General features: G+C 42.7%; 1 protein-coding gene across 1 annotated transcript; it reads right to left on the bottom strand.

Moving 5' to 3' along the window:
- Nucleotides 1–891: 891 nt before the first annotated feature.
- On the bottom strand, nucleotides 892–24701 carry LOC141014239 (cullin-1). The gene is made up of 22 exons (XM_073487952.1): nucleotides 24548–24701; nucleotides 13165–13577; nucleotides 10883–11057; nucleotides 10115–10282; nucleotides 9635–9685; nucleotides 9387–9477; nucleotides 8280–8443; nucleotides 8038–8200; nucleotides 7720–7850; nucleotides 6937–7044; nucleotides 6734–6840; nucleotides 5913–5961; nucleotides 5690–5821; nucleotides 5464–5581; nucleotides 4494–4570; nucleotides 4251–4369; nucleotides 3239–3344; nucleotides 3076–3123; nucleotides 2553–2635; nucleotides 2355–2460; nucleotides 1857–1970; nucleotides 892–1766 (listed from the first exon to the last, which is right to left on the bottom strand). Exons 2-22 carry the CDS (start codon nucleotides 13302–13304, stop codon nucleotides 1686–1688), a joined length of 2331 nt encoding a protein of 776 aa, XP_073344053.1. The 5' UTR covers nucleotides 13305–13577; nucleotides 24548–24701; the 3' UTR covers nucleotides 892–1685.
- Nucleotides 24702–27997: the final 3296 nt, after the last annotated feature.

Raw genomic sequence — 27997 nt, 5'->3', positions numbered from 1 at the left:
AATGAAACCATTTCTGGAGCTTCACAGTAAAACAGTTGCAGCATTCTCCTAAACCACTGAAGTAGCTGGAGTCTTGATTTAAAACAGAAAAAACTACCAAAAATAAAAAAATCAAACTCCATTAAAAGTTAGCCGAATTAGCTGTTAGCGCTTCCTGTTTGCAGTGTGCTCATGGATATAAAGACGACTATCACCAGATTACTTTGATACTGAAAGAAACTTAAAAACATGATTTTTTTTAAGGCAAGTTCTGCACATCTGCTCCAGAAATGTTTAGTGGAGTTATTTCAAGCCTCTCCTCTGTTTCCATTTTAAAGATGTTAAACTCTTCAATATGAAGCAGATACCAGAGGGAATCCCACTTCCTCTTTCTACTCTCCAAAATAAAACTACACACAGAGTTGAACTCACGCCTCTTCCTGTTTCCCTCCTGGGATCTTAACTCACATAGAGTGATGTTCCTCAAGATAACAGATCATTTTCCAAGTCAAGAAAGTCACGTTTTGGCATAATTAAAGTAAAATCTCACAGTTTTGTGTTAAAGCGCTCAGTGAACGACATCGTCTCACTCAACACACGACACCAACATGGAGCCGACTGAGCTCAGAGGAGGAAGTAATACATGAACATCACAATAAATCTGCTCATATTCAACTGCAGCTCCTCAGTTATGGGTTTTGGCGAGTGTTCAATGAGACGACGTCACTGACGACACTGTTGGCTGAGTCGTCTTTATGATGACGTATATTCACAGTCTGTTTCATTAGTTTGATGACAAACTGACTTCATTGACTTGGTGAGTTGGAGTGTTATGTATCAGAGGCGTGACTCCAGCGGAGGTGAAGCTGTGTCAGTGTCTCGGGTGTGAACAGAGTCTCGTGGAGGCGAGCGTTAGAGAAATCTTTCCTTATTTTATTTATCACACATTTAGAAAATGAACCACACTATACAAATGTCCACCGTTCAGTAATGAAACAGGCCTCCTGCATGAACCCAACCGACCTCAAACCAAAACAGAGACAACTTCAGCAGATAAAGAAGCGTCATGGCGGCTCTGAACTCACCACCTCCTCCTCCGGATCAGTCGCAGACTTTAATTTAAAACAGGACCGGCGTCGATTTCGCGTCGTCGTACGGTGGACTGCGTCGGCTGCCCAGTGACTCGACTTTTATTTTTACTTTTTAATCTTTTCGTGGTCACTGTGGTGCAGGTAGGCAGTAGCATGCAGAAACCTTTGGATGCGGCTCTCCTCTGATTGGCTGTAGGCTAATTCATTACGCTATGTAAAGAAGGGAGTAGGGATTGTTTTTTCCTCTTAGAGTCTGTGGTTGTTATTTACAATATGACAACAAGGAAGTGTGTGTGTGTGTCTGTGTGTGTGTGTGTTTGAGTCCTACAGATGGGACGGGACAGGCGAGCGTGTAGACGGGGTTTCCCGGTCTCAACAGGAGGGGTTTGGTTCCTTCATGGCTGAAGGGAGAGCAGACAGTTCGGCCCCTCAGGTCGGTGGTTGGTTGTCACATCGGGGCGGTCACGTGGTCGGCGACACACTCACAACATGTCCGCCGCTCAGAGGGATCCTCACTTTATTACTCAGACATAAAACTTAAAAAAAAAAAAAAAAAAAAATGAAGAAGAGAACAAATAAAAATAAAACTGAGGAGAGCCGGCGGGCGGGAGGCGTTCAGGCCAGGTAGCTGTACGTGTCCTTCTCCCCGTCCACTCGCTCCAGGTACTCCTTCTCTATCAGGATGTCGATGCATTTCTGTCCACAAGAGGGAGACAAAACGCACACGTGAGGACAGGAACACAAACCAACACCTGACGTTCACGTGTGTGTGCGTGTGCGTTTTACCTTGATGACGGGGACTCTGGGTTTGAATCGGGACGACAGCTGGTTCAGGACTTCAGCCAGGAGCTGCTGATGCTTCAGGACCTTCCTCATCTTCATGATCCTCACTATGGCAGCCTGCACACACACACACACATACACACACACCATCAGTCCTGATTCAGCAGCAGACTTCCTGTTTGGTCTTCAAACTGAAACTCTTCTCATCTCACTGCCATTTTTCAGAAGTTGAAGTAAATTCATTCTCCAGGATTTGGAAACAAACCAGTTGAAGCACATTAGACACAACTTCAGTGTGCTCACTAGCAGATTTTAAGGGGTGCAGGTGGGTCGGTAACATTCAGCTCAGGTAAAAGCTGTGGCAGATGTTCCTGCAGACAACCTGACTCCCCTCAAACCCTGCCAGTCTGCAGCACTGTGACGAAACTGCACATTTCACAGTGACCAGCAGAAGATACACTTTCTAGCCTGAACGAAAGGAGGTGAAGAGTTCAAACGGACCTGAATGAGGAGCTTTCGGTCCTCCTCGATGTTCTTGTGAGTCGTCTCCTGCTCCTGTTTCTGCTCCGTCTTCATGGGGACGTTGATGTTCACCCTCAGCTTCTTACTGTGGGGCAGAGACGAGAACAACGTGAGGTTAATAAACGTCCTGCGTCGCGTCTGTACGACACTTCAACTTTAATCAGACGAGTTTCTCACTTCTTGTATCCGAGGAAAAGTTTGATGACGGTGTCGGGTTTGAAATCCATCTCGTCCACGTTGGCGTTCTCATCCTCCATCACCTGAAAGACGGACAGACGTCATATGAGGGAGGCAGCTGAACCCAAACCATCAGTAAGTGACAGAGAAGTCAGGACTGTGATTTTATAACATGTTCTGCTGGATGACAACATCTTGAATGAAGGTAATCTATTACTGAGAGTAAAATGAGAATTTTCAGCCTGTAAACACATTAAACTTTTTATTTGGCGCCCTCTGGTGTCCAGAATGAGAACAACATGTTTCTGTCTTCTAAGACGTTTAAGGACCTGCAGACACCTGGGTTCAGGTGTCAGTTTCATGTATTGTGCAGCCGCTGGCAGGAATGAACACTACCAGCGAGCAGCCGGGTGCTTCATGAGACTCGACGTGGACGTGTAAATGTTTGTCGAGCTGAACTGACTCTGATGTGAAGACTTGTGTAAAGTCCGACTGAGAGAAGGAAAGAGTTTGTTTTACTCACCAGCAGCTTTGATTTTAACAAAATCTGAAGAACTTGAACCAGAATGTCCTGAAAATAAAGACGAATGTTTCAGTGAGTAAAGAAAATCAAACATTTCTATGAATTGCGTGTCGTGTTGTCGTCGTTTAAAGCTTCATTAGAGTTTGTGAGAATGTTTACTCACAGTTTTGATCTGTGTGCTGTCGGTGAGCTGCTGGACGGTGTAACTGTCCTCTGTGTTGTACTGCAGCAGGATGGCCATCTGGAAGGTGGAGGCCTGCAGCGTGTACCTGTAAACCACAACCACCAGGGTCAGTGTGAAACGGACTCGAGCTGCACAGCCCGTTCCTCACAGCAACGGCTGAAACTGACCGTTATTTTCATTATCGATTCATTGTTTACTCGACAAAATGTAAGAAATTATAAAAAATGCTCGTCACATTTTTCCAGAGCCCAAAGTGACGACTTCAGATTGTGTCTTGTTGCAGATCTAACAGCTGTTCACTGCTTCAAGTATCGAAGAAGAAACTGCCGTTAAATATCTTCTGTCCATCATGGTGCGTTCGAGTACACCTTGTAAACTCTTAAATCATTACCTTAAACTGTTTTAAACAGCAACATTTTTTTTCTTTTTCATTTTTTCCTTTTATGAAACACTGTAGCATCTGATTATTAAAAATGCTGCAGAAAAACAATCCAAAAAATATCTTTATCTCGTTCTTTCCTTCATGGGTGTTTTTTAATTAAATTGTCAATGTGAGCATTAATATTTCTAATCTCTCTAATATCCAAGAAAAACTGGTGTTGTAACTGAAATATCCTGAACTGAATCAATAATCAGGAAATCAGTTCTGAAACTTGACTCTATTAAACTCTCGGGTACATTTCTTCAGTTTCTGTTATTATTTATTAAAAAGACAGAAATAATAATCAATCAATCAGTAAAACACTGAGCGTTGGAGGAGAATGACGTCTGCTGGAGCTGTTTTTATGGAAGAAGTATTGATACGTAATCAGCTGGTTACAACTCCAAGTTATCAGGACAGGTTTGTGGTTAATAAGAGAATAAAAGCACATCGTGAGGCCATTAAACATCCTTCATCTGCTTCATCCAGTCAAATATAAGCCGACGAGACCACAGAGAGTCGAGAGCGCCCTCTACCTGTCGGCTCCAACACTGTCACAACACTGCGCACCTGTTCTTGAAGCAGTTGGTGACCAGCTCTCCTTTGGACAGGTGATAGAGCCAGGTCAGCTTCCTGCCGCTGTGTCTGCTGGCGTAAAACGCCGTGAAGCGCTGATAGCTTCGCTCCAGCTGCACAGAGACGGAGACAAAGAGGAGAGGTCAGAGCAGCGCTCCTCAACCTGAGGTCCAGGGACCTGCAGGGGCCGTGGAGAAGGTCCGAGTGAGTAAATTTAAAGGTTGAATCAGTTTTTACCTCAGAGGGCAGAGCGAAGGTGCAGGACTGCTGGAAAGGCCACGACCCAGAGCTCAGGACCTGGATACTGAAGTCCACTGCAACACACACACAAAGAAACCAGTTTTAACACAGATATGTGGGTTTATGTGCTTTAACACAACAGTTCAGCTGGTTCTTTGCGTAGTCTGAGACGACCGACAGCGTGCGATGAGTACGACGAGCTGCTTTGACATGAAAAGCTCCAAAACAATAAAACAAATCATCGTCCTCTACTTCGTTCCACCGTGAGATTAGACCAACTTAGTTTAGCAAACAGTACTGAAGCTGTAACGATTAGTCAGTTAATGTATTTGTCAAGAAAAAAACTATTTTGATTATCAATTAATCATTTTTCTTGACTTTTATGAGGAGTCGATTACTTGTGACAATATTCTGCAGGTTAAACGATAATGAAGATAATCGTAATCTGCAGCTCTGACAGCGTCCTCTGATGTGAAAAACAAAATCCCTCATTTAAAAACGCCATCTCAGTTTAAATCATCCTAACCACAGAGGCGAGTAAAATCCAAGCACTTTTCACACTCAGACTTTTGACGCCTTTATTATTACTACAACTTTTACATATCGATAAATGCATCAGTGAAAAATCTAACAAAGTTTACAGATGATTTATCTGCACATCAATCTGTTTCGTCCAATTTAACTTGTTCAAGACTGAATAAAACTCAGATTCATAGAAATATGACGTCACTTATTTTGTTCACAATAACTTTGCCTGGATGTTTTGATCCTGAGTCGGTCTGGTGTGAGACACCAGGAGACGAACAAACATGACGACGGCTCAGTTCACTTCAGATATTTAAGATTTTTGGTTCACGGGTGATTGTGTGAACAACAAAGAACACACCAGATAGTGTTGAAAATCACATAACAACAGTTAAAATGAAGCATTTTACAAACCTTGACAGGTGTCTGAGAGTGTACTTACAGTCCAGAGGCTCAGAGTTGGTCAGGTGTTTCTTGAACTGCTCGTTCAGGTCTTTACTGACTCCGATGTCCTGGAACATTCGCTGCAGTTTGGACGTGTACTCGAAGCCGCACGCTTGCTGCACGACAACAACAACAAAAGCAGATTCAGTCGGAGTCGGCAGAAACCGGACAGTTTGGAGTTACCGTGGGTGTTTTTAATGCAGACGGACTGCGTGATGTCACACCTTGAGTTTGGAGATCATGCTGGCCTCCGCGTCGTCGCTGGCGCTGTTCTGGTGGACCAGACGTTTGGCCAACATCTTAGCATAAAACTTCTGGAAGACATCTTTGTCCTCGATGTACTTGAACACAACCATCTGGAGGAGGAAAGACAAAAACTCACATGAGTGAACCTCTGACCGGAGTGTTTGTACACGATGCACTGGAGCAAACACACGAGTATCTCACCACTTGGTTGAGTGTGTCCTCCAGTTCTGCCTCCTCTGGGTTTTTAGAGCTGAAGAAAAAAAAACAGTTTTTATTTTGCTTCAGTTGGTGAAAACACAGTTTCATGTTGCGTCTGGTGTTCAAACTTTATATCATTCTAACAACTTTAGGACTTCCTGTTCATTATTGACCCTGAAAGCATCAGATGGACGATGACGACCTTCTGATCCGGAGCAGATATTATTCTTCTGTCAACTGCAGGATGTTATTTTTAAGATTTCTACATATCGATACGTTTCATCCAATTTAACTTGTACAAGACTGAATAAAGTTATAAATGTTTAAATATCTTTGAAATAAAACTCCAACACTGAGCCCCACAGAGCCGAGCGTCACTACTGTTTTCTAGATTTCGGGATATTTTAGTTACAACCAATTTTTCTTGAATATGAAAGAGAAATGAAATCGATGTCGTTATCATGATTTCAGCAGCTAATTATCAAAAATGCTGCAGTGACAGAAGATGAAAGTAATGACAGCTGGAGGCCGATGTACGTCAAAAAACAAACACTCCTGTTTTAAATAACTTTCGTGGTCATTCAATTATAGATTTCTGACTTTATGAGGTGCACTTGAATGCACCATGAACAGACAAACAGCAGAAGACGGAAGCAGCTCGTCTATAAATGATTTCAAAATGTATTAGACTAGTTTTTAATCCCATGATTGTGTTTGCCTTCAGAGATTTACTCGCTTGATATCAGGGTTTTATGAATCAGTAGGATCATCAAATGAAGATCGATTCGAACGTTCTCTTAATGTCTGTGTTAACTAACACCCACCTCTTCTTCAGTAAAGAATCGCAGTATCTGGCCAGCAGCTCTGGAGACTTGCTGGACGACTGAGCCATCCTGGTGACGGCGTTGTTGTTGATAAATCGACCACATGCCTGAGAAAAGACAGACGGACGGCGTTAGAGTCGCACCTGAAACGCCTCCAGTTATTCTGACTGCCCTGATCGCTCCAGAGTTGACAGATCACCGACCTTGTCGAGCGCTGCCACGAAGCCGGCGTCGTTGTTGAAGGCAGACATGACCAAGGCGTTGTACTTCTTATGGACGTCCAGGGTGGTCTGGACGTAAACTTTAGGGTCCTGGAAGAAACACACACGTCTTTGATTCCATCATGGATGAATTTCTTGCTTTTTTTTCTTTTACACCGTTACTACTCTCAGACAGTTTATGTGGCTGATCAGCTTATTTTAAAAAACAGCCCAGTTTTTTCCCGAGCTCTCCTGACCTCCTTTAAACTAAAAACTTTAAAATGATCTCAATTAGAAAAATCTTCGTCCCTCTGGTGAGAGGTGAAGATGAGACGACACTGAGCTCATGTTTGTCGGTTCCTTCAGCTGTAACACACTTGCTCTCGCAGCTGAATGCACAAAAACTATTTGAAATGATCCATCTACACGAGCGTTTGACCCTCTGAGCACCACAACATGCTGTGTTTTAAAGATCAAGCAAAACTTACACCAACTATCACAGCCAGGAACCATAAACATGACATGAAATCGTCTGATTTAAACTTTTTACCTCTCGTTTCCCGAGAGGTGCAGGACTTGTATATTGTAATGAAAAACAACACCCAGAAACAAAACAGACTGAAAACAGCAAACAGCCTCCTGATGTCTCAGTCTACAGCCTCCTCTTATTGTTCAGTGGCTACAAACAAGCCAAACACACTGAAGGAGGTTTGGTATCTTTGTCTTAGTCGACATGTTGAAGTTAACTAGTCAGAATCGTTAATGGAGGTGGAAACTGGTCCGTACGTTGAGCGCAGCCTCTCCACACTTCTCGATGGCGGCCAGGCCCTGGTTGTGGATGTGAGTCTCTAAAAGTTTCTTCAGTTCGCCAAGACCGTCTGTGATCCGCGACACCAGGTTGTACATCCGACCCAAGTCTGAGAGGAGACACGGAGAGAGAAAGATATTTCTAACTTGGACAGTAGATCTGATCAGATCTGATCAGAGAAGCGAGATGATTCTGATTTTGAACAACGGTGAAAGTTGGAGCAACGACGTTTCAAACTGCTGCAGGTGAAAAAGGCCAAAATGTGACGAAACACTAAAATCAAACTGCAGGTTTACCTTCGTTCTTGTCGGCATCCAGAAGGTTCTGAAACTCGGTGTGGAAGATCTCCAGGTGTTTCTCTATGAGGACCTGCTCACACTTCCTGGCCAGCTCGTCCTGGGTGGATTCATGGAGGTAAACTTGCACACGCCGCTGCTCCTCCAGCAGACGGGCCTCCGCCTGACGAAGGAAAGGACAAAGTATTAAAAGCAACTCTTTAATAAAAACCTGCCATGAACTGCGTGTGAGGACCGTCTACCTTCTTCATGTACTCGGTGACGGGGTTCTGCTGCAGGAACTCTGTGCTCTCACGCGTGTAGAAACGTTCTGTGTCAGTGAGGAACTGACATTCAAAGTACTCTTTGTACACGGACAGCGTCGGGCCTTTGGCGAAGGCGTCCTCCTCGTTCAGACCCAGCTCGACTGCAGGGGGAGAACAGGTGAGACACAAGAGCAGGTGAACTAACACCGTCAGTCTGCTGGAGGTCACATCAACAGTCACTGATCATTATTCAATCTCCTAATACGTTCATGTCACCAAGGCTGGACTGCACCAACAACTTTAAAAACATCCTAAAATTAAGAAAGATCACATTTAAACCTGAGGTTAGTTTTTACTCTAAACTTGGATTATATTTAATTCAGTTTCACCAAAACTTACGAGATGGATACCGGTTCAAACGGAAACTGAGCTGAACCAACTGTTCACTGCTGGTTAACTAACAGGACATCTGTATCTCCATGACAACAGGGCTACCTGCTTCAAGGTGTGTCTTTCACTAAAGAGCTCTTCTGTTGAGTAGAAGACAATTAAGCGGCTGTAAACACTCTTCCTCCCGGCTGATATTATATGAGAATCTGCACCAACAAAACTCAGCTAATTCAGTAAAACGCACATTTAATTTCCAATAAATTCTTCACAATAAAAGTCGCCCATTATTTAGGTGTTTTACGAGCTTTTATTGTGAAGCAGCAGAATCAGGAAATGTTTTTTCATCAGCATGACAACACAACATTTTATTAAGAAATACAGAGCAGCTGAAAGTTAATGTTCCTTTTTAACTCCATGAGATCCATTTTTAATTCTGCATCAGAGCTCCGTCTAACTGTAAATCTGGACTTACTCTTTTTAAAAGCTAGTTTTACTAAACAGTCAGGTGAGCTGCCACTGTAACTTCCTGTTTAATGGTTAACCTTCTTCAGTATAGTGATAGTGGTCAACTGAGGAGCTGCACAGTTTATTCATGATCACACTGGAACCTGTTCGGTACTTTTACTGCCATAAGACACTTGCTAAACGTTCCCTCCTTCTATTCCTCTCTGCTTCCTCTATCTGGTTGTTTGTCTTCATTTCTTATTGACCTACCATAAGACTGGACCACACCGCTGATCAGTCTGGTGTTAATGGTCTCGCCATTCCTCTCTCGCTCTATCAGCTTCAGCACAGCGTTTGTTACCTGAAAAATAACGATTAGGATTATTTGCACCATAACAAAAAAATAAAAGGTGACTCATTAAGAATATACTGAATGTTGCAGGTAAGGTTGAGACGACCGTTAATCACTGTTGTGCCACTTCTCTCACTCCACTCTTATGAAAAGAAACTCAACACACCTGTTTGTTGAGGGGTCGGAATAAACACTCCCTCCAGGTCACAAGTGCCAGCTGGGAGGAAACAGCAGTGTAGGAGAGGGGAGGGGGACAAGAGTGAGAAGGTTACCAGAAGGTCAAGACTTCAGTCTGCATGTCTGTTAGTTGTCTCAGCTCCTGCAGATCAGTATGACCCCTATCACACCAGCATGCGTGGACATAAATGACTTTAAAGGTTTCGTATAATCAGTTTCAAGGTCTTAGAAATCTTCATTCGGACAAACCAGAACTAAGAATCGACAACTCTTCCCTCAAAGACGTCGACAGGCAGCAACCTGTTTAGCACTGAAAAACTCTGAGGATGACGTTATAATAAATGGCTGTAACTTGCTTAAAAAAGGTCAATAAATGCATGTAGGATGTAAATAAACCCAACATGGTCCAAAACATTTATCTGTTGAGTGCTGATAACAGAACAGAAGCCTGTGCAGATATCAGACGTACCGAGTAAATCTCGTAGATTCCCTTGCGTCCCTCATCACACTCTCGTCTGACCCAGTGGCGGTTGAGGTAGGCACAGATCCCGTTGAGGACCTTACTAGAGAAACGGTAATCCTCCCACTGCTGGGTGTAAAACTTCAACACACACTCATCCATTAGATCCTCGCCATCCTGGAGCGAAAACAACAGAGAAGGACAAAACACACAGGAGGAGGATATTAGTTATATGCAGAGGGTGCATCAGTATCTGTTGGGGCTTTTCCATACACGTGCTGGCTCGGCTCGGTTTGACTCGGCGCAGCAGGGATTCGCATTTCCACCACGGCTGGGCTGGCTGTCTTAAACCAATGACGTGCTTGTCCCAACCCATGCAGTACTATCTAAGAACCACCGCTAACAAAGTGGCTCCGCTAATTCAGTTCATTTTCTATAACTTCTTCACAATAAAAGCCCCCCGTTATTTAATTATTTAAAAGCTTTTATTATGAAGTAGATTCAGGAGAGACACTAAAGAGACTCTCCGGTTTTGTTTTTAAGTTTTAAGTTAACACAGGTGTGAAGAGAAAGAGGGCCGTCATGAGTTGAACTTGGTTGCAGGACGTCCATCGAGGACCATCTCAAGCTTGTCTCAGCAAATCAACTTTGCACAGTTTGACACAGTGCAGCCAAAAGTGCCGGTGGAAAAGCCCCGTGTGACGTGTGTCTACAAATTCATACAAACAAAGACGTGTTAAGATCCCAGTGATGAGGTCTTGTGGAGTGTGCGCTCACCTTGAGCAGGCTGGTCAAATAGTTCTTCAGGAACTCCTTGAGTCGCTTGTAGAGCTCCAGGCCTACAAACTGAGCCCCACCCGGAGTGGTGGACTTTTTGGAGGGCTTGGCTGGAGGCACAGAGCCCCTGCCCTGGCTGGACTGGTGGACGCTGGTACAATAGTTATATACATGTCTGAGGGAAGGTTAAGGAACAAACACAGAGACGCTACACATCTACTCATCTCGCTCTCATTGTCACGAGGAGCAAACTTCTCATTCCTCCATCCAGAACTTCTCTCTACAACAACAAAGCTTGTCATAATCGGTGACCAGCGATGCGAACTTCTGCAAAAAAAAAGCTCTGAAAAGGCAAACATGTCGTTCACAGATTTGAGCCTGTATTAAGTTTAAATGAGAGCTACTCCTTCTGCCTGGCGCGGCAGGATTACAGTACACGGCTGGCTGCTTTTCTTCAGTGCTGGGAAGGTGTGCGAGAGGAAGTGAGGTGTCAAACAACAAAACACGCCCTCAGAGAAAATCGTCTCTGTGCTTTACACTCGCATCACGCACACTGTGCATGTCATGTTTGCAAGATTGGTCACAAACTGCACTTCCCTTAAAACACGGTTGATGACAATCTGAAGGGTTTTTTTAAAAAAAGAAGACTTCCTTTGACAGACAATCTGTGAAACAGATCAGTGATCATGTAAAGCAGCTGCGTGTTTCCTGTTCTCTTGAGTCTGGCCTGCTTTGTTGTAACTCATTACCTGAGCAAAGAGCTATGAAACAGGTTTGAGAACGAAGGAAGTAGCGAGCCAGTCCACTAAGTACACTACAACAAACACACAGTGAGGGCAGCTCCTGACTTAACAACTGGCAAAATAATGGAAACCAGCACTTAGTTTTTAGAGCTTTGGGTGAGATGAGTCTCGCAGATAAACTCTAGGACTCATCAGCTGTAAAGTGCCCTCGTACCTCGTCTTGAAGTCAATGGGTTTTGTTTAAATGTCTAAAATCAGGTCTGTAGTTAACACGAGCCGAATAGATCTTCAAGTTTTGTTCTGACATAAAAAACACCTGTAAAATGCTAACAAGTGTCTAAATGAGACTACAGAGGCTGTCGGGACATTAAACATCATCACAGTGAACACGGAGACTCATCTACTCACTAGTCCGTCTTTACAGGCCGACTCTAACTCTAACTCTACAACTTGTACATTGATCTGTTATGATTAAAGTGTGTATTATATAGTGTAGGAAGTCATGCGACCGCAATGTATTTCATTTATAGCCTAAAACAACAAAGCATGTAAGCATCATGAACGTACGTTTGCCACCGAGCTTGAAATCCAAAAGGCTTTTTGTCGAGGGAACCGGCCGATGCCAACTTCCAGGTTAGCCGACAAAAACACACGTCCCTGCAGCGCTGCATTTTTGTTCTCAGCGCTTACACGTGTGTGTGGTCATATTCTCAGTTGCTTGTTTCTTTAAAATGTCTAAATCCTGCACTGCTGACAGAAATCAAATGGCTTGTTTTGTCTGACCAACATTCAAAAACACAAATATCTTATATAGAAGACATTTGAGAAGTTATAACCAGAGAATTACTTATTATGAAAGTTCAGTCATCATCTCCTCCCTCCATGCTGATGTGAAGTCAGGTGAAGTCTCGTCGTCCACAAAACATTTCTGGAGCTTCACAGCAAAACAGAGTTGCAGCGTTCTGCTAAACAACTGAAGCAGCTGGAGACTTGATTCATAAAGTAAACAACAACCAAAAAAACATCAGTGTAATCCAAGTCTCCAGAAGCCCCGAGATCCAAAATTGATCCGAAAAGACCTTACGTAGACCTTTTTTTTTTTTAAAAGCCTGAATCTTCACTGTAACTAAGCTCAAACAGTTCACCTCCCCAAGTCTTAAGTGGGTTCATGAGCTCGACCACGTATGGAGGGTGTGAATAACATCTTTTTAAAAATCAATCTATGGTCTCCGGGCTTCTGTAGATTTGAATTTCACCAGACGAGCTGTACGGAGCCATTTTATGTGCAAGTCTCCAGCTGCTTCAGTCGTTTAGCAGAACGCTGCTGTTTTACTGTGAAGCTCCAGAGATGTTTTGTGGACTACGACACTTCACCTGACTTTCCATCAGTGTGGAGGGAGGAGATGGTGACGGACTTTCATGTTTGGGTGAACTGCTCCTTTAGCAAAATTGTTGCCTATTCATTTTCTGTTGGGATGAATGAAGTGCTTGTTTCAGCTCTACAGGTAAATATAATAATAACCTCCCCTCACAGGATACGTGTAGAGTTCCATGTAGCGTGACTTGGCCATGCTTTGCCGTGTGTACACCTGCTGGATGCCAGCCCGCAGGTCGTCCCATATCTGGTCCAGGCCTATCTGTCTCAGTCCGTGGGGGTTCTGGGTCCTGTTTGACGACATCGTAGAGCCCCTCGTCCTCTCCTCTCCTCTCCCTACCGAACAATGCCCTCCCTTTCCTGCTCCGGTGAGCGTTGCTCCCCCGGCTCCTCTCCTCAGTTGATTTCTGTCCTGACTCGCTCTGCTCTCAGAGTGTGCAGTCCATCTGGCAGCGGCGGCAGCGCTTCAGGAAGCTGGTCGTCGGTTGTGAGCGGGATGCAGTCCCACTCTGCACGCCTGGGTGGCGCTGTCTGCCACTCCTCCACCTAAAAGCTTTGGCACTCCTCACCAGATGACCTGCAAAGAAAAACATTTTCATTAACCATCTTTGATTTAGCTTTGTTATTGTCAGGAAACAAGCTACACAAAAAGTACAAAGTGTGATGAGAGAGCTGGTGAATCCCAGAATCAAAAACCAATTAGAGCAGACTCAGTTTCAACAGCACTGCGTTAGCAGTTAGTCAGGTAGGTTATATGGGTTTATCTGCTGACACCTGGCCCTGATCCCTGTAGACACAGTGCTGACCAGACCCTGACGTCACTCAGCTAATGACAGATTAGTCCACTTCAACGCCTCCCTGATTTCCTTCACCAGTCCAGTCAAGACGGTGCCCAGTCTCCCTCGTCTACCACGTTCATTTTAGGCCACTGCGAGCCAATTTTTACTTTCAGGCATTCGTCTAAACGCCTCATCCAGCACAGTGTTTTAACATGTTGCTAAAAGACACGTCGACACCACCAACTGCTTGAGATGAGAGCAGAGCACTCCTCCGTCTTATTACTGACATTATGTCTCCAGATCACATATGATACCTATCTATATATGCTTTTTTTAACATCATACAAAATTGATTTTTGGCATCTGGGTCATTCCACACCAACTCTTCCCAGCTCATGTCATGAATTTTCTCAAACAAAATAAATGTAAAAACTATAGAAAAACTTATAGCTGTACTTTTTTTTGGTACCCAATGAAAAACAGGCTCAATACGTATCAGACAGAAAACCTTGAAGTCAAAACAGTACAAATAAAAACACTAAATGTCATATTACAGCTGAAAAATTAGCTGTTTTCTATTTTCTGCATTGCATGAAAATGTTAAGGAAATTAAAATAATCCTTCTTAGGACAATGTGCAGTCTAAATATCTGAAAAAGTGGGTTATTCAGCGCTGAAGCTACATTTAGTGAGATCTGCGGCACTCAATTTTTTATGCAGGACCAAATGACTTCTACATTAATATTACACAGAACCAGAGTTTGTTTGCAATAAAGTAAAAACTAGTGGAGATATTAATTGAAATTGAAAATAAAAGGATCTTCTTTTGGGTAAAATATTATTTACCGTTATTTGATTACTGTTAACATTTTGCAACAACTATCTAAAGTATGCTCGGGGTTTCTTGGATGTTCAGGACAAATTTAAGTCCAATCCAGTGAAAAATGAGCGCTTGGGGAGGCTGAGAATACAAAGTATCACAAACATGATGAAATTTAGCTCCGAGGGCCAACTAAAAAAACATCTGAAGTACATTAATTTCTCAAGATAATTCATGACATGGACTGGGATGGCCTTCGTGAGTTGGAATAGACCCCTATCAGAGTCACAGAGGGTAAAAATCACAATTATTATGAGGTCAGGTCATGAGTAAACGCAGCTGGTTGAACAGTGGCGCTGATGACGGTCCAAAAAGGCCACATCATTAAAGCTAAGTGACGAACCTAAAGCTGTAATTTCATCCCCACAGTCGGGACAAGAGGAGACGCTAAATCAACGCCAGAGTTTGCTGCTTCAACATCTTTCACGCCAAAGAGACAGAGAGAGGAGACACACAGGCTGGGTGACAAAGGGAAGACTTTTAACAGCAGACATGAATATCTATGCAGATCATCTGCTCGTAAATTAAAGCAGAGTGGAAGCAAAGTCAAGAGTCACAGTGAAAATCTAAAATCTGGTATAAATTAGGAAGCAGACAGAGCGAGAGAACAGCGTCTGTACCGATTCAACAAACAAATGCAACAAAAAGTCAAATTAAATGATGAGATTAAAGCTTAATATCACTCACGACTCAGGGAAACTCACTGAATTCACTAAAATCTACTCGGCTTCTGATATGAACCTGCAAAATCTGAAAATTAACTGCTGTGGGAAAAGTTTGCATGTTTAAATGTTAAGTTCATATTAAACATGACAGAGACCCAGAATTATTTTTTCTGTCATGTGACACATTGTTATGAAATAACGGCATTCAGACATAATTCAATTTCCAAAAGGTCACACGAGGATTCTTGGTACGCATCAAATCCAAAGTTATACAGCCGACATGCAACTTGAGAAGGATTGCTCTGATCTAAATTAGAGATGACATTTGGATAGTTAGACTATTAGACAGTTTTTTCTCAACGGTGAGGATTCGCTGCAGCAGCAGGTGAAAACGGCACGTAGAGCCAGAACACTTTCACATCGTACACAAAGACTGTTTGATTTAGTTTCCGTCCAGTTTGAATGAAGTGTGTTTTAAGGTGGGTTAACAAGGCGATTAAGCTCGTTTTAGTTCGTTAGTAATATTTCCTTTTTGTTGACTAAGTAGTGAACTGGCTGCTTTTACATCTCCCAGCTGAAACCAAGGTTGCTATCAGACGATCACCTCTTGACGTACAAAGTGGTGTTAGGAGACAGGACGGAGGGGGGCTAACTGGTTAGCATGCTAACGTCAGTAGACATCTCTGCAACACAGTACATAGACGTCTTTCACAGAACGCCAACACTGTTGTATCTTCATACTCTGGTGGTCATTTTTTGGATGTTTTAAACTAAAAGTCTGCACATTTATTACAAATTAAGCACAAATATTTAAGTGGCCGTCTTGTGTTAAAATATACACAGTTACGTAAACCAAGACAGGACATGGTTGTTATTACTGATATCTCAGAACATCTGAGAACGGCCATTGAAAAAGAAAACAAAGTGTTTGGGCCTTGCTGTGCAAATGCAGCCTGCGAGAATGAGAGAGCCCACAGGGAGGGTGTTTGGGTAGAAACTGCTGTGTACATGTAGGCAGCGCTGCTATATTTAGAAGGAGCAGGCATGCAGCGCTGCCCATCACTGACCATTCACAGCTATTAGGGCCGGGGACTCAGGACGTGATCCAAGTGCAATAGGCTGTTAGTGGAAGAGGGGAGGAAGCTGATTGACCTGCTGTTTACTTCCTGTCCCTGTTGACGAGTCCTGGCTGCTGCCTCCGGACAACGACAGAGCACTCGACGTCCGAGCAGCTTCAGTCACACGGAGCTGCTGCTCAAGACGTGGGAGAACAAAATACTGGAATATGGTTTTGGGTCATTATGCTGCACAGAAAACTGATTATTATTTCTATTTCTATTCGACTATCACAAAAGCTGTGTAACTTCTTGTCAACCAACCGTCGACTAATCATTTCAGCTCCAGGACTGGTCCCAAAATACAAAGCAGAACGTGGTCCAGTAATCACGACTCCTTAAATTAGATGTGAGGACCAGCTGTGTCTTCAGTATCACAGTTCCAGTTTGAAAACAACTCTAATATCACAACACAAGAAGTCAATTTATTGTAAACAACAACAACTGATAAGAAGTTTTTTCAGAAAACATGTTTGTTTTGGTCCAGACCCCAACAAATAAAATACAATTTTCGGTGAAAATGCAATTTGTGATGCAAAAATGATCGTTGTACTCGTCATGAATCACATCACAATCGTAATATCTGTCCAAAAAAATCGCAATATGACCTTTTTTATCTTATCAGCCCCATCTGAGAGACATTTTATCTCATTTGTATTTAAGCAGAAGACATTTCCCTGTTTTCTATCGACAGAAATAATAAGGTCTATAGTGGAAACAATTTCTCGGAGACTCCAAAAATTGAGCAGTACATTTTCTTAAATTCAGATACTGTAGTACATTTTGTACTTCCAGTTCTCCGAGGAAAACTGTGGGAAAGATGATCGAGAGCAGCACTGAGGCGGACAAAAAGCCCTGACGCAGCAGTGAGCTCCAGGCCCATCAAGACCTGGATTCGGTCTTCATCAGTCACTGAGATCTGCCGTCCACTCCACGCCCAACCTCCGTCTCCAGCATCCCTTCCCCCCGCCGCCACAGACTGACCACAGCACTGCAGCTGCAGCCTGCTGCCGCTGTAATATCTCTATACAAAACTACATTTCTTCACAACCTGCTGCGACATTCAGGATCCGGCAGGTTCTCCAATCAGGTTAAACAGACTTCTGCCACGACTTCACCAAAGCTTGACGCCCAAATGCGACAACCACTCGCACAATTCGACGTTGAGCTGCCAGCAAAGACACGGGACTTGATTCTGGGTCTACACGTTACAGAACGCGGATTATTCGCAAAATCTCAGGCCAGTTTAGTCCAACTACATGTTTCTGTTGTGTGACTGTAACCTGTGAATGTGCACAACAGGATGGACAAAATAAATGAAAACAATCGTCCTACACTTGATCTTCAGACTGACTCACTCTCCACCACCATCACCAAAACACCTAATGAGGGAATATCTTTTGGATAAATGTTGTTCATCCCTCCAGTGGAGTCCAGAGACCAAACATCTTACTAAGACCTTTAATTTGTCACCCGTCTGTATATTTTGCATCGTAACAGCTTAATACATTCAGACAGGGTGTAACATTACCCTCTGACTGGGTAATATTATTACCAAAGAAAAAACTTTTACCTACACTTAAAAACTCCCCACTAGCGACGTCCACTCCCCCATCCTCACCAGTATTGGCTCATACTGGATCAGGATGCTGGGTGGTGCGTTAGCTGGGCCAGTCGGCAGCGAGCCCACACAGCTCGGCCCAGACTCCAGACCCGTTTCATCCTCCGCTCCTCTTCAGCAGATCCTCGCCCAACTCGGGAAGGCAGCCCTACCTGAGGTGCTCCTGCAGTTGCCATGGCAACTAGGGCAGACAATACCTCCCGGTGGCCATTCGACAACACAAGGTAGAGCATTCATTCTCTCCGTCTCCGGTGCTCGTGTTCACTGGTGGTGAAGAAAGGTGCCCTTCACGGCAGCGCTGGGATCAGATTTCAGATTCCCACACCAGACAGCGATGGATATGTGTCGCTACAGTATCTGACCTATAATCAGTCACACGGCCACGTGACCAGGAGTAACAAGACGTCGAGAGCTGGTTGAGTGACAACAGTTTCTAGAAAGTTTGTTGTGAAAGAGGAATCCCATACCGGATCGTCAACAACGGCGCCACGGTCGCCGCGTTCCTACTTCACACACGGCAGGAAGGCAGCAAAGTTCAAAGGTCGTGACTCGTTTCAGGGAACAACGTGCCTAAATGTGTCTGTCAACAAGTGCTGCTGACCGTCTACTGGGACTGTCGATGTTACGATGGGGCCAGGAGCAGGAATATAACATCTCTTTCATTCATCAAGATCAGGGGTACGAGTGAAGGTTAGAACTGAAACCACTTTGAGGATTAATAATATCAAATTAATATTAGACAGAATATTAATCAGCAAAAATGTTGATAACTGGTTTAGTTCAATCACATGTTCCAGCTTAAATAATAATTGAATATCTTTAGGTTTTTATGGTTGTTGGGCGACGCAAAAGCTGTGTACAAAAATGTGAAGTTATTAGTCATCTCGACGGTTAGACCAGTTATCTGGGCCACTATTCAGCATTTTTCTGATTATCGGTATCTGTGATTTTTCTTTCAGATTGCTGATAAACTCATTTTAAAATGTGTTTCTCTGTATTACAACGTCCCACAACAATATCTTACTAGTAAAACGTCTCAATTAACAGTCTATAAACACTAAATAATCTGAATCTGCAAAGTAACTAAATGTATCAAATACATGTAATGGAGAGGAGAAGTTAAGAACAGTACTTGAGTTAATTGTACTTTCATCACTGGTTGTTTAATTTTTACTGCAAATGAACATCGGTCCCAAATCTCAGTTTTCTTATAATCGGTATCAGTATCAGCCCTGAAAAAGCCACATCAGTATCGAATCGGCCATGACAAGCAGGTAATTATCCACATGGTGCCTCCCTGTGACATATATATAATGTATAATAAGGCGATATCACCCAGGCCCACATTTTTGTGACTAATGTCCCCCAGGGGCTTCACAGTTAACATCATCAAGATGGTTTCTTACACTTCATTGTTGGAGGAGAAGGAAAGTATTAATATGACTGATTACACAGCCTGAGGCACTAAAAGTGTCTGGCACCGCCAAAAAAAAGCTCTCCATGGGGGGTCGGATGAGACTAACTGGGGACAGAGCGGGAAAACAGGATACAATCCTGTTGTGTAAAAGCTGCCGTCAGTCTGCAGCACGGACAAACAGGTTAGAGAAGATCTTCTGATTAAAACGTCTTCCCCAAAACTACAGACTGCACCTTTAAAATAAATCTTCCTCTCACAGACGACTCACTCAATTCTCTTTATTTTAATAAAAATGGCCCACGAATGAAGTTCTTACCCTGCTATCTGCCGTCCACCTTCACATTAAGACTTTTAGTAGATGACAAACCGAACAGCCAAACTTCACCTGCATCCAGCGGCTGGTTTCTGCTCTCCCACAGTGAATATGTCTTAACTGCCCTCATAGTGCAGCAGCAGTGGGTATAATCACAACTCAGGAACCGGAGTGGAGTGTGTGAGAGGGATTTGCTGAACGGGAAGGATGCAGGGAGTGGTGGAGAAACAGAGGGAGCGCGGAGCTCGTGGGAAAAAAAGCTCAGCCTGGTAAATCTGATTACCCTGGTCACCGTGTGTCCTGGCCAGACTCAACAGCCCAATACCCTACATCTGAAACATAAACAATGCAACACACACAAACACACACGTCAGAACCCGCCGTCACTTATGACAGAGCGCAGAGTCGGACCACAGATACATAACTCTGATTTCAGCATTTGGTCTCCTTCCTCAAATCTGAGTCGTAGTGACCAAAACAAAGACATCAAAACTGAGGGTGAGTCATGAAGAGCAGTGAAGCCACAGCTGAATCTGAATCACACTGATGAGCCCTTCTTCAACACTGACATGCTTGTAAAGTGTGTGTGTGTGTGTGTGCACGCAAACTGATCATGTGCCGGGTTAGGCAGCGGAGGAGGACATTTCATTAGCGTAAGCAGCTTTTGATTTCTGTTGCTCTGCTCAGCATTCAGCAGAGCAGCCAAGCAGAGACTCTCAGCCCCGTTGGATTGACTTTACTTCGCTGCCTCGAGCGCCGTCACTTCACAGCACCTTGTACATATTAAGCAGACAGACCTGGACGGGTCAGGCTGGGTAGAGGTGGAGGTAGGACAGCCCCCGATCGTGACTGACATGACTTGAAAGCTGAAATTTCGCTGCATGTTTGAACACAATATCATCCACAGCGCGCCGTTTCTAATGACACCAGCATGTTTACATACTGCTGATTAGCCAATAGTGCTGCCCCAGAAGGAGCACCGGTCACTTTCTGCTGCCAAACACTAATGCGGACGGATTCCAGTCACGCGTGCCAGCATGAAGTTGAGCAGAGCAACCGTCGGTCCGCTGAAGTCGGCGTGTGTGAGTGAGCTGTTGTGAAGGAGCAGATCAGGTGCAACGTGTCACCAAACATCAGTGAAGACAACACGAACAGATCCATTTACATTACATGCGAAGATGCAACATCTAATTATAAAGCGAGGACTGTCTGCCTGAATGTTATTCACATATCTCGGGAACCCTTCATGTAATCTACTTCACACTTCACACTCGGGGAAGCGCAGTGTCGAATGTGGTGCAATCTGGACAAGCGACTCATTCAATATTAATACATCCTGAATAAACAGCGAACGCCGCTCTGTGCAGCAGCGAGGGGTTCGGCTTCACGGCTCTGCAGACTGAAGCTGGGCTCGCATGTGGTCTCACGGGGAAGCAGATGTAAACTTAATAATGAGCTCGCTGTAGTAAAGGTGCACTCCGTAGGTTTTTGGGGATGAAGTGTTAATCAGAAGAGAAAGATCTTCATAAACTCACACAGCGAGGCCCAGGTGCCTCACTCTGGCAGTCAGGTGGAGAAATGTGAAGTTATTTCTGTTTGATTATCTCAGACCTCGCTGAGTTGTAGCTGGAGAAAGTGTTTGATATCCGAATCTTTGTCTTGCGTTTTCTTGTCTTCTTGTACAAGCTGTATTAGCATCCAAACTCCTCGTAGCCTGCACCAGGTGAATGTGAACAGCTGTCATGCTAGCAGTACAGCTGTCCTACAAACCTCACAAATGGCCACACTTTAGTCTAATTTTCCTTCTTTCTTAAAAAACCCAAATGTCTTCATTTGCTGGAAAGGTTTTTCTTGTTCATCTCTCTCATGCATGCACTAGTAACATCAGGACCGGGATATCGACCGGTTCACACTACGATTAGATCGACACATGTGTCCACACAACAGAGTATTCACATCCTTAATGTTGAAACTGATTTCAGATTCCTGTCAGTGCATCTTTACACCCCTAACTGTCAAGACATCTAGCAGTGCAATGAGTATTTTGGGGTTATTTGACTGAATATACGTGATCCTAATCCACAAGATATGGTCGAGCAAATCTAAGCGAGGATACGAGCATCACTGAATAACCGTGTATGTAAGTGAAGGATAAGTCTGCAGCTGTTTAACATGCACACATTTAAAATCATCATCCAACAGTAGATGTTCTTCACAACTCTGAACACCAACATACACCCACCCTACGGTCCTCCCACTCAAACATGTTGATTCTGAGGGAATACGACGCGTCTGCACATGTACAATTAAACCTCATCACTCAAAATAAACACTGAAAGAAAACTGTAGCGCCTTCATGAAGACGCTGCTTTAAAATCTATCAGACGTGGCCTCAGAATAAACACTGGATGATATCTGAGGGGCTGCAAGCTAACAATATTAACATGATTCACATTTAGTCCCCATAAAGACCATGAAAAGATATTTTCTGGCATGAATTTTCCTCTTATTACCAGTATTGTTGTAGAAACAGACAGATGTGTCGAAATATAATCAGTATTAGGCTTCAACAGCTTCACAAAGCAATACTATACACATATATTATGATTTTTATTACACTATTTAAGTGCATAAAAATTAAAAAATTAAAAATAAATCACCTCCCACAGTCCTCTGAAGGACAGGTAGGCATTTCTGTAAAGTTTCCCCTTCTTTGTTCCAGTGTTTATACTAAACCTCTTCCATAAATATATGTCTTTATCTGCCAATATACAATAATTAAAAACAAAAACAAAGATGAGATAAAATAAGATCGATAAGATAAAACATCTGACAGACTGCTGAGCTCCTACGCCTTGTGAACCAAGACAGACAGCACAGCCACCTATGACAACTGAGTGTTTCCTTCACTTAAAAATTAAAGATACGCTTTTAGTTGAGAAAAAGAAAATTGAGCGACCATCAATATTTTCTTCCAACAGAGAGATAAGCTGTTTGCGAACATCTCCAGGCCTGTAAGTGACTATTTCAGGTATTGCTTTGAGTGTGGGAGCCCCGTGTCAGGCTCAGAACAACCAGGTCCTCCATAAATGCACATTTATATCAGCCGATGTCGGTATGAAAATAAAAAACAGCATCTCTGAGCAAACACGGGATGCACTATAGAGAAAAACCTGCTCAAAAGCTACAGAAGATAAAATATAATTTGGTGCGATTGCAGGTTCGTGCACCTCATCATCCCAGACACAACTTCTCCATCAGTGTTAAAGGAGCAGTCTGTAGTTTGAGGAAAGAAATGTTAATGAGAAGAGAAAGATCTCCACTGACTCACCTAAACAAACTCTCCTTGTTGTCATGACTGAAGAAACAAACTGAGCTGAAAGGACAACACAATTTATACTGTTTCACTGTGTTTATATGTGGCGGACCCTGCCACCTTTCAAGCTTCAAACAGTGTTCTGGGATCTAATTTTCCTCTGAGAACAGCTTGTTTATTAAATTATAGAACAAAGTGTTTAAGTTTGAATTTCTTCCCCAAAACTACAGACTGCTCCTTTATGATTTAAGATCATTTTAACTGAGAAAGAGACAGTGAGCACCCATCGATATCTTCCTCCGACAGAGAGATCCTGATCATTAAAAGGGAAACACAACATAAAAATACAAATACAATCCATAGATGAGCTGTTTCTGAACATGTCCTGACTATTTCAACACACCGTGGCTCTTCCAGGTATTAATTTCAGCGTGTGTCAGGTTCAAAACAACCAGATCCTCCATAAATGCACATTTATATCAGCCAATTTAAGTATAAAAATAAAAAACACCCATCTCTGAGCAAACAAGGGATCCACTATAGAGCAAAAATACAACTCGGTGTGATTCATCATCTCCTCCATCAATGTTAACCATTCACAAACCTCCCTGACAAAACAGTAACAGATGTGGATTCAGATTTAGCATCCAAACTGTTTGTTTTCCATTAAAAATCAAGGAGAAGGAGACAGTCAGAGACAACAATATCTCCCTCCAGCAGAGGGGTCCTGAGCCTTCAGTCTTTAAGAAACTTGTACTCTTTTTTCCTTTTTAATCAAACACCTCCAGGCCCAGGAAGTGGTGGCAGCAGGTCTGCTCCAGGTGATCCAGGAGTCCTGTGTCAGGTTCAAATCACTCTCCTTCACTCCACAGCGGCAGAGGGCCGATCTGCCCTGTTTAACGTCGAGCTGTGGGAGCTCCAGCTCCACAAATTCACTGTAATCATCCCGCATAATACGACCGAGCTACTCATTAACCGCTTTTGAAAATATTTGCTGAGATTATCCAACGCTGAGCTGCGAATGGTGTCAGACACTGCTACGCAATGCTGCTAGCTAACATTAGCCTCTCGGGCTCGATTAGCCTGTTAGCTTGTAGGTAACGTTAGCTCGGGCTGCTTGGCGCTGGGTGGATTAGCTTTCAATCAAAGTACGACCTCCATTTGAGCCACACTCTTAATCAATTTAAACACAGATGAGGTGATTGGGTTGTACTTCAGACAGACGCTGTGTCGGCCGAGCTAAGCGCAGTGCCCGGGACACACGGAGCGGCTGTGTTGTTGGTGTAAAATGGCAGCCTAGCTGCTCGAGCTGCTCAATAATGAGTCAGGAAAACAGTTCGCTAGCCGTTTAGCATTAGCCAGCTAGCTCTCGGCTAGATTTGATTGTCAGAAGAAAATAGCGCCACCAGCCTACGTTTCACAACCCGCAAGTGTCTTCTTACCATCTTAAGGCCGTCGCTGTCGCCGTGTGGTCGTGGTATGAGCGGGTTTTCGGGTCCAGAAGCGGTCTGCTCGGCCGTCTCTCGCCCCTCTGTGTGTGTTTGCTGTCCGTTGCTAACTGCGACCGCTCTGCTTCGTTCGCACAAAGATCAGCTCAGCAGCCACCGAATCATGCCGCCTTCAGGCGCCGTCGGAAATATGGGCATCGCAGCAAGCAGATGAAGCTGGAACACGTCCTCGGGTTGGAAATGATTCAGTTTCCTCGCAAACAATTAAGTTGTGTTGGAGGAAATTAATCTTTATCTTAATCTGTTTGACGTTTTGACACTATTTTCTTCAAGAATACAGAAAAAAAACAATCACTGCAGAACAATAGATATTATGGAAGTTTAAAGGAGCGTTCTGTAGTTTTGGCAAAGAGATCTTTTTATTTCTGCCAAACAAACTGAATAATCAAACTCTATTTGTTTTCATGACTGAATAAACTGAATAAACAAACTGACCTTAAAGGACAACACAATTTATACTGTTTTACTGTGTTTATATGTGGCGGACCCTGCCACCTTTCTAGCTTGTTGATTCATTGTTAAACTAAATAAATATTTCTGAGTTTGAACACAGTGCCCCTTTAATATAACATCACATCAGAGGTCTGCTTCAGTAAATTACAAGATGTTGATAATGATAATAGTAGTAAAAACAAATAATACAAAAATAAGATGATATTAAATACACAGTGTAGGGTTAATATCAGGAACATGTCAACACAAAAAGATTCAGAGCAGCTTTTTGGAGATTTTACGAGTTTTTATGAAAAATAAAATAAATAGATTAGTTTTTTTTATTTTATAGTAGACTGACAAATTACATCACAACCACAACCATAAACCACAACCATTAAATTGATAAATAATGTCATTTAAAGTGGCTTAAATTATTATTAATAAAAGTGCTGCGTTCTTTAAAAATCTTCATGTCAGGTTCTTTTTCTTTTATGCAGAAGACACAAGTATAAACAAGTGGGAGTTGTAAAGATATATAGTATGTATCTGTCGGGAATCAACCAAGATTTTTTCTGATTCATGTTTTTAAAAATGAAAGAATAACTCCAGATTATCCCTTTAAGTTTGAAGTTTCTGCTATAGTTTCCAGCTTCACTGCTTTATGTCCATATGAATTTGTTTTTTTGTCTTTCTGTTGATAAATAAAATCAACGTCTTTATTCTTCGTGGAAATGTTTTAAATATTTTACTTTATTCAAGGATGATTCGTGAACCAACAATGATATTGTTCAGTGGAGATCTTACATGTGTTTATGAACCTTAAATAAAAAAGTATAAACACTTTTTAAAACATTTTTTTCTGATCTACATGTTAGTTTTGGTTCTTATATTACCTCACTATAGTCTCACGTTAATGTGTAATTAAAATTGTGTCTTTTACGATCTGCTGGACTCACCTCTTCACCTCCAGGTACTCGACACCGAAACGTCGGAGCTGACGAGGATCCATTGAATGCAGCATCCGCGTCACAGAATGGCGTCTCCACTGGACTACAATCATGGCCGCACAAAACAATTTACAGCTCCTCGGACTACAGATATTGCAATATCTCTTGCGCATGCGCGTTTGGCCGTTTCAGTCACCTAATATGACACCTTAATTATGCTCGAGACAGAGGCACGATGCTGACATTTATCTGTGCGTGTGTGTGTGTGTGTGTGTGTGTGTGTGTGTGTGTGCGTGTGCGTGTGATATTTCCCTGCATGCAGTTTGGCTCTGACCTTATTTTAATTGATCTCCTCTGATCATGATATCGATCATTTCTCTGTAATATTCCCTCACAGAGGAAACAGGACGTCATCATTAAACGCGCCGCTGTGGCTCGTGTCTCTTCCACCCTGCGCACCGACACAGCGTCCGAACCAGAACCAGGCAGAACACGACCTCTGCTGGTGGATCAGAGAACGACAGGAACGCACAAAGAATGGGCTTAAAGGGCAATTCCACCAGTTTTACACAGTAAAGTGTGTCCACAGGTCTTCAGGTGGGGTCTTTGATATCTTAATACACATTTTATAATATCTGTCATCATTAAAATCAACAATTATATCTGATAACAATGGCAAATGTATAGTTAGTTAAACTTTAGTTAACAGTTATTTCACTGTTACCAAGCAATGAAATGCTTCATAAACCTTTTATTAGTAATTGTTTATTGGAAAGTTGCTATTGATGTTTACAATACTTTGTAAATGGTAAAAATAAATAAATAAATAAACATTATTCGGATGGTTTTACAATTAATAAATGTTTCATGAAGAGTTTCATTGTTTCTTATTGAACTAAATCAAATTAACTACAAATTTAACTTTTATTAATGATGGTAATTTTAAAGTGACGCCCGTGTTAATAAGTTATTTTTATCATAGAAATAAGTTTAATAAATTAAACTCAAAACTGGTTTATATTTGTCGGTTAATTTAAAGATGCAGAGTTACATCCAGGCCACATGAAGCCACGGAGCCAAATTTGTAACTTTACCTGCACTTTTAACTTGTTGTGAAGCTACTTTGACTTGTCTGAATACTTCTTCCTCTTCTTCTTCCTCTTCCTCTTCCTCTTCCTCTTCCTCTTCTTCCTCTTCCTCTTCTTCTTCTTCTTCATACTTCCTGTTTTAAACACAGTCAGCTCCGACCACAGACTGGACATCAGACCTCTGGTGTGGATCAAATGTTTTATTGTCCCAACAAAGAACAAAATTCACAAGAAAACTGTGGAAGTGATCAAAGTGTGAGCCTGTACGTCTCCGTGGCTCGTTTAATAGCAATGTTAGAGAAATTTACCCTTCTGGGAAGACTCACTGCTGTCAAGTTTATCAATAATCATAATAAAAAAATAATTTCAGTTGCAGCAGAAATTAGCATCTTAAAGACAAACATCTCGAAACATTCACAAAAAAGTTCTGATTTCAGTCTTTAAGTCGGATGTGGGACCGTCGTTCTCATAAGGCTCGATGAGACTCGAGTTCAGGCCTCATTAAGAGTTTATTAATTATTGTTTGTGCTTTCTACATCGGTCCAAAGATGAATAAAAAAAGCTTTTGTGTCGCCAGTTTGTGAAGAATCAAGATTATCTTCGAGGTTCGAGTGAAAAGCTTTATGTTGTGATTTGGGTGAACTGACCCTTTAAAGTGTACGATCTGTACAGGACATGCAGAACATGTAAAAAACACACAACACGTGACAAACTCAACGACTACGTACAAAACATGAAGTTTAGAGCTGAGTGAGAACAAGTTTCTAATTCAAGCTTTGTATCTAAACATGTGAGTTGTACGGAAGCCCGGAGGGACAAGTGAAGGAGTGTGTGTTTGCTGACGGGAGACACAAAACCTTAGATCGCCATAACAACACGTCTTCACTTGACCCTCAGGGCTTCCGTAGAGCTGA

This window comes from Pagrus major, chromosome 19, assembly GCF_040436345.1.
Source record: "Pagrus major chromosome 19, Pma_NU_1.0".
Lineage (NCBI taxonomy): Eukaryota > Metazoa > Chordata > Actinopteri > Spariformes > Sparidae > Pagrus > Pagrus major.
Note: the sequence above shows the minus strand (reverse complement) of the source record. Positions and strands in the feature narration are given on the sequence as shown.

Coding starts and splice junctions, on each gene's coding strand:
- LOC141014239 (XM_073487952.1), bottom strand. CDS start 13,304: ATGTCGTCAAACAGGACCCAGAACCCCCACGGACTGAGACAGATAGGC. Junction 9,478..9,634: donor TCCGACCCCTCAACAAACAG/GTGTGTTGAGTT, acceptor GTTATTTTTCAG/GTAACAAACGCTGTGCTGAA. Junction 1,971..2,354: donor ACCGAAAGCTCCTCATTCAG/GTCCGTTTGAAC, acceptor GTGTGTGTGCAG/GCTGCCATAGTGAGGATCAT.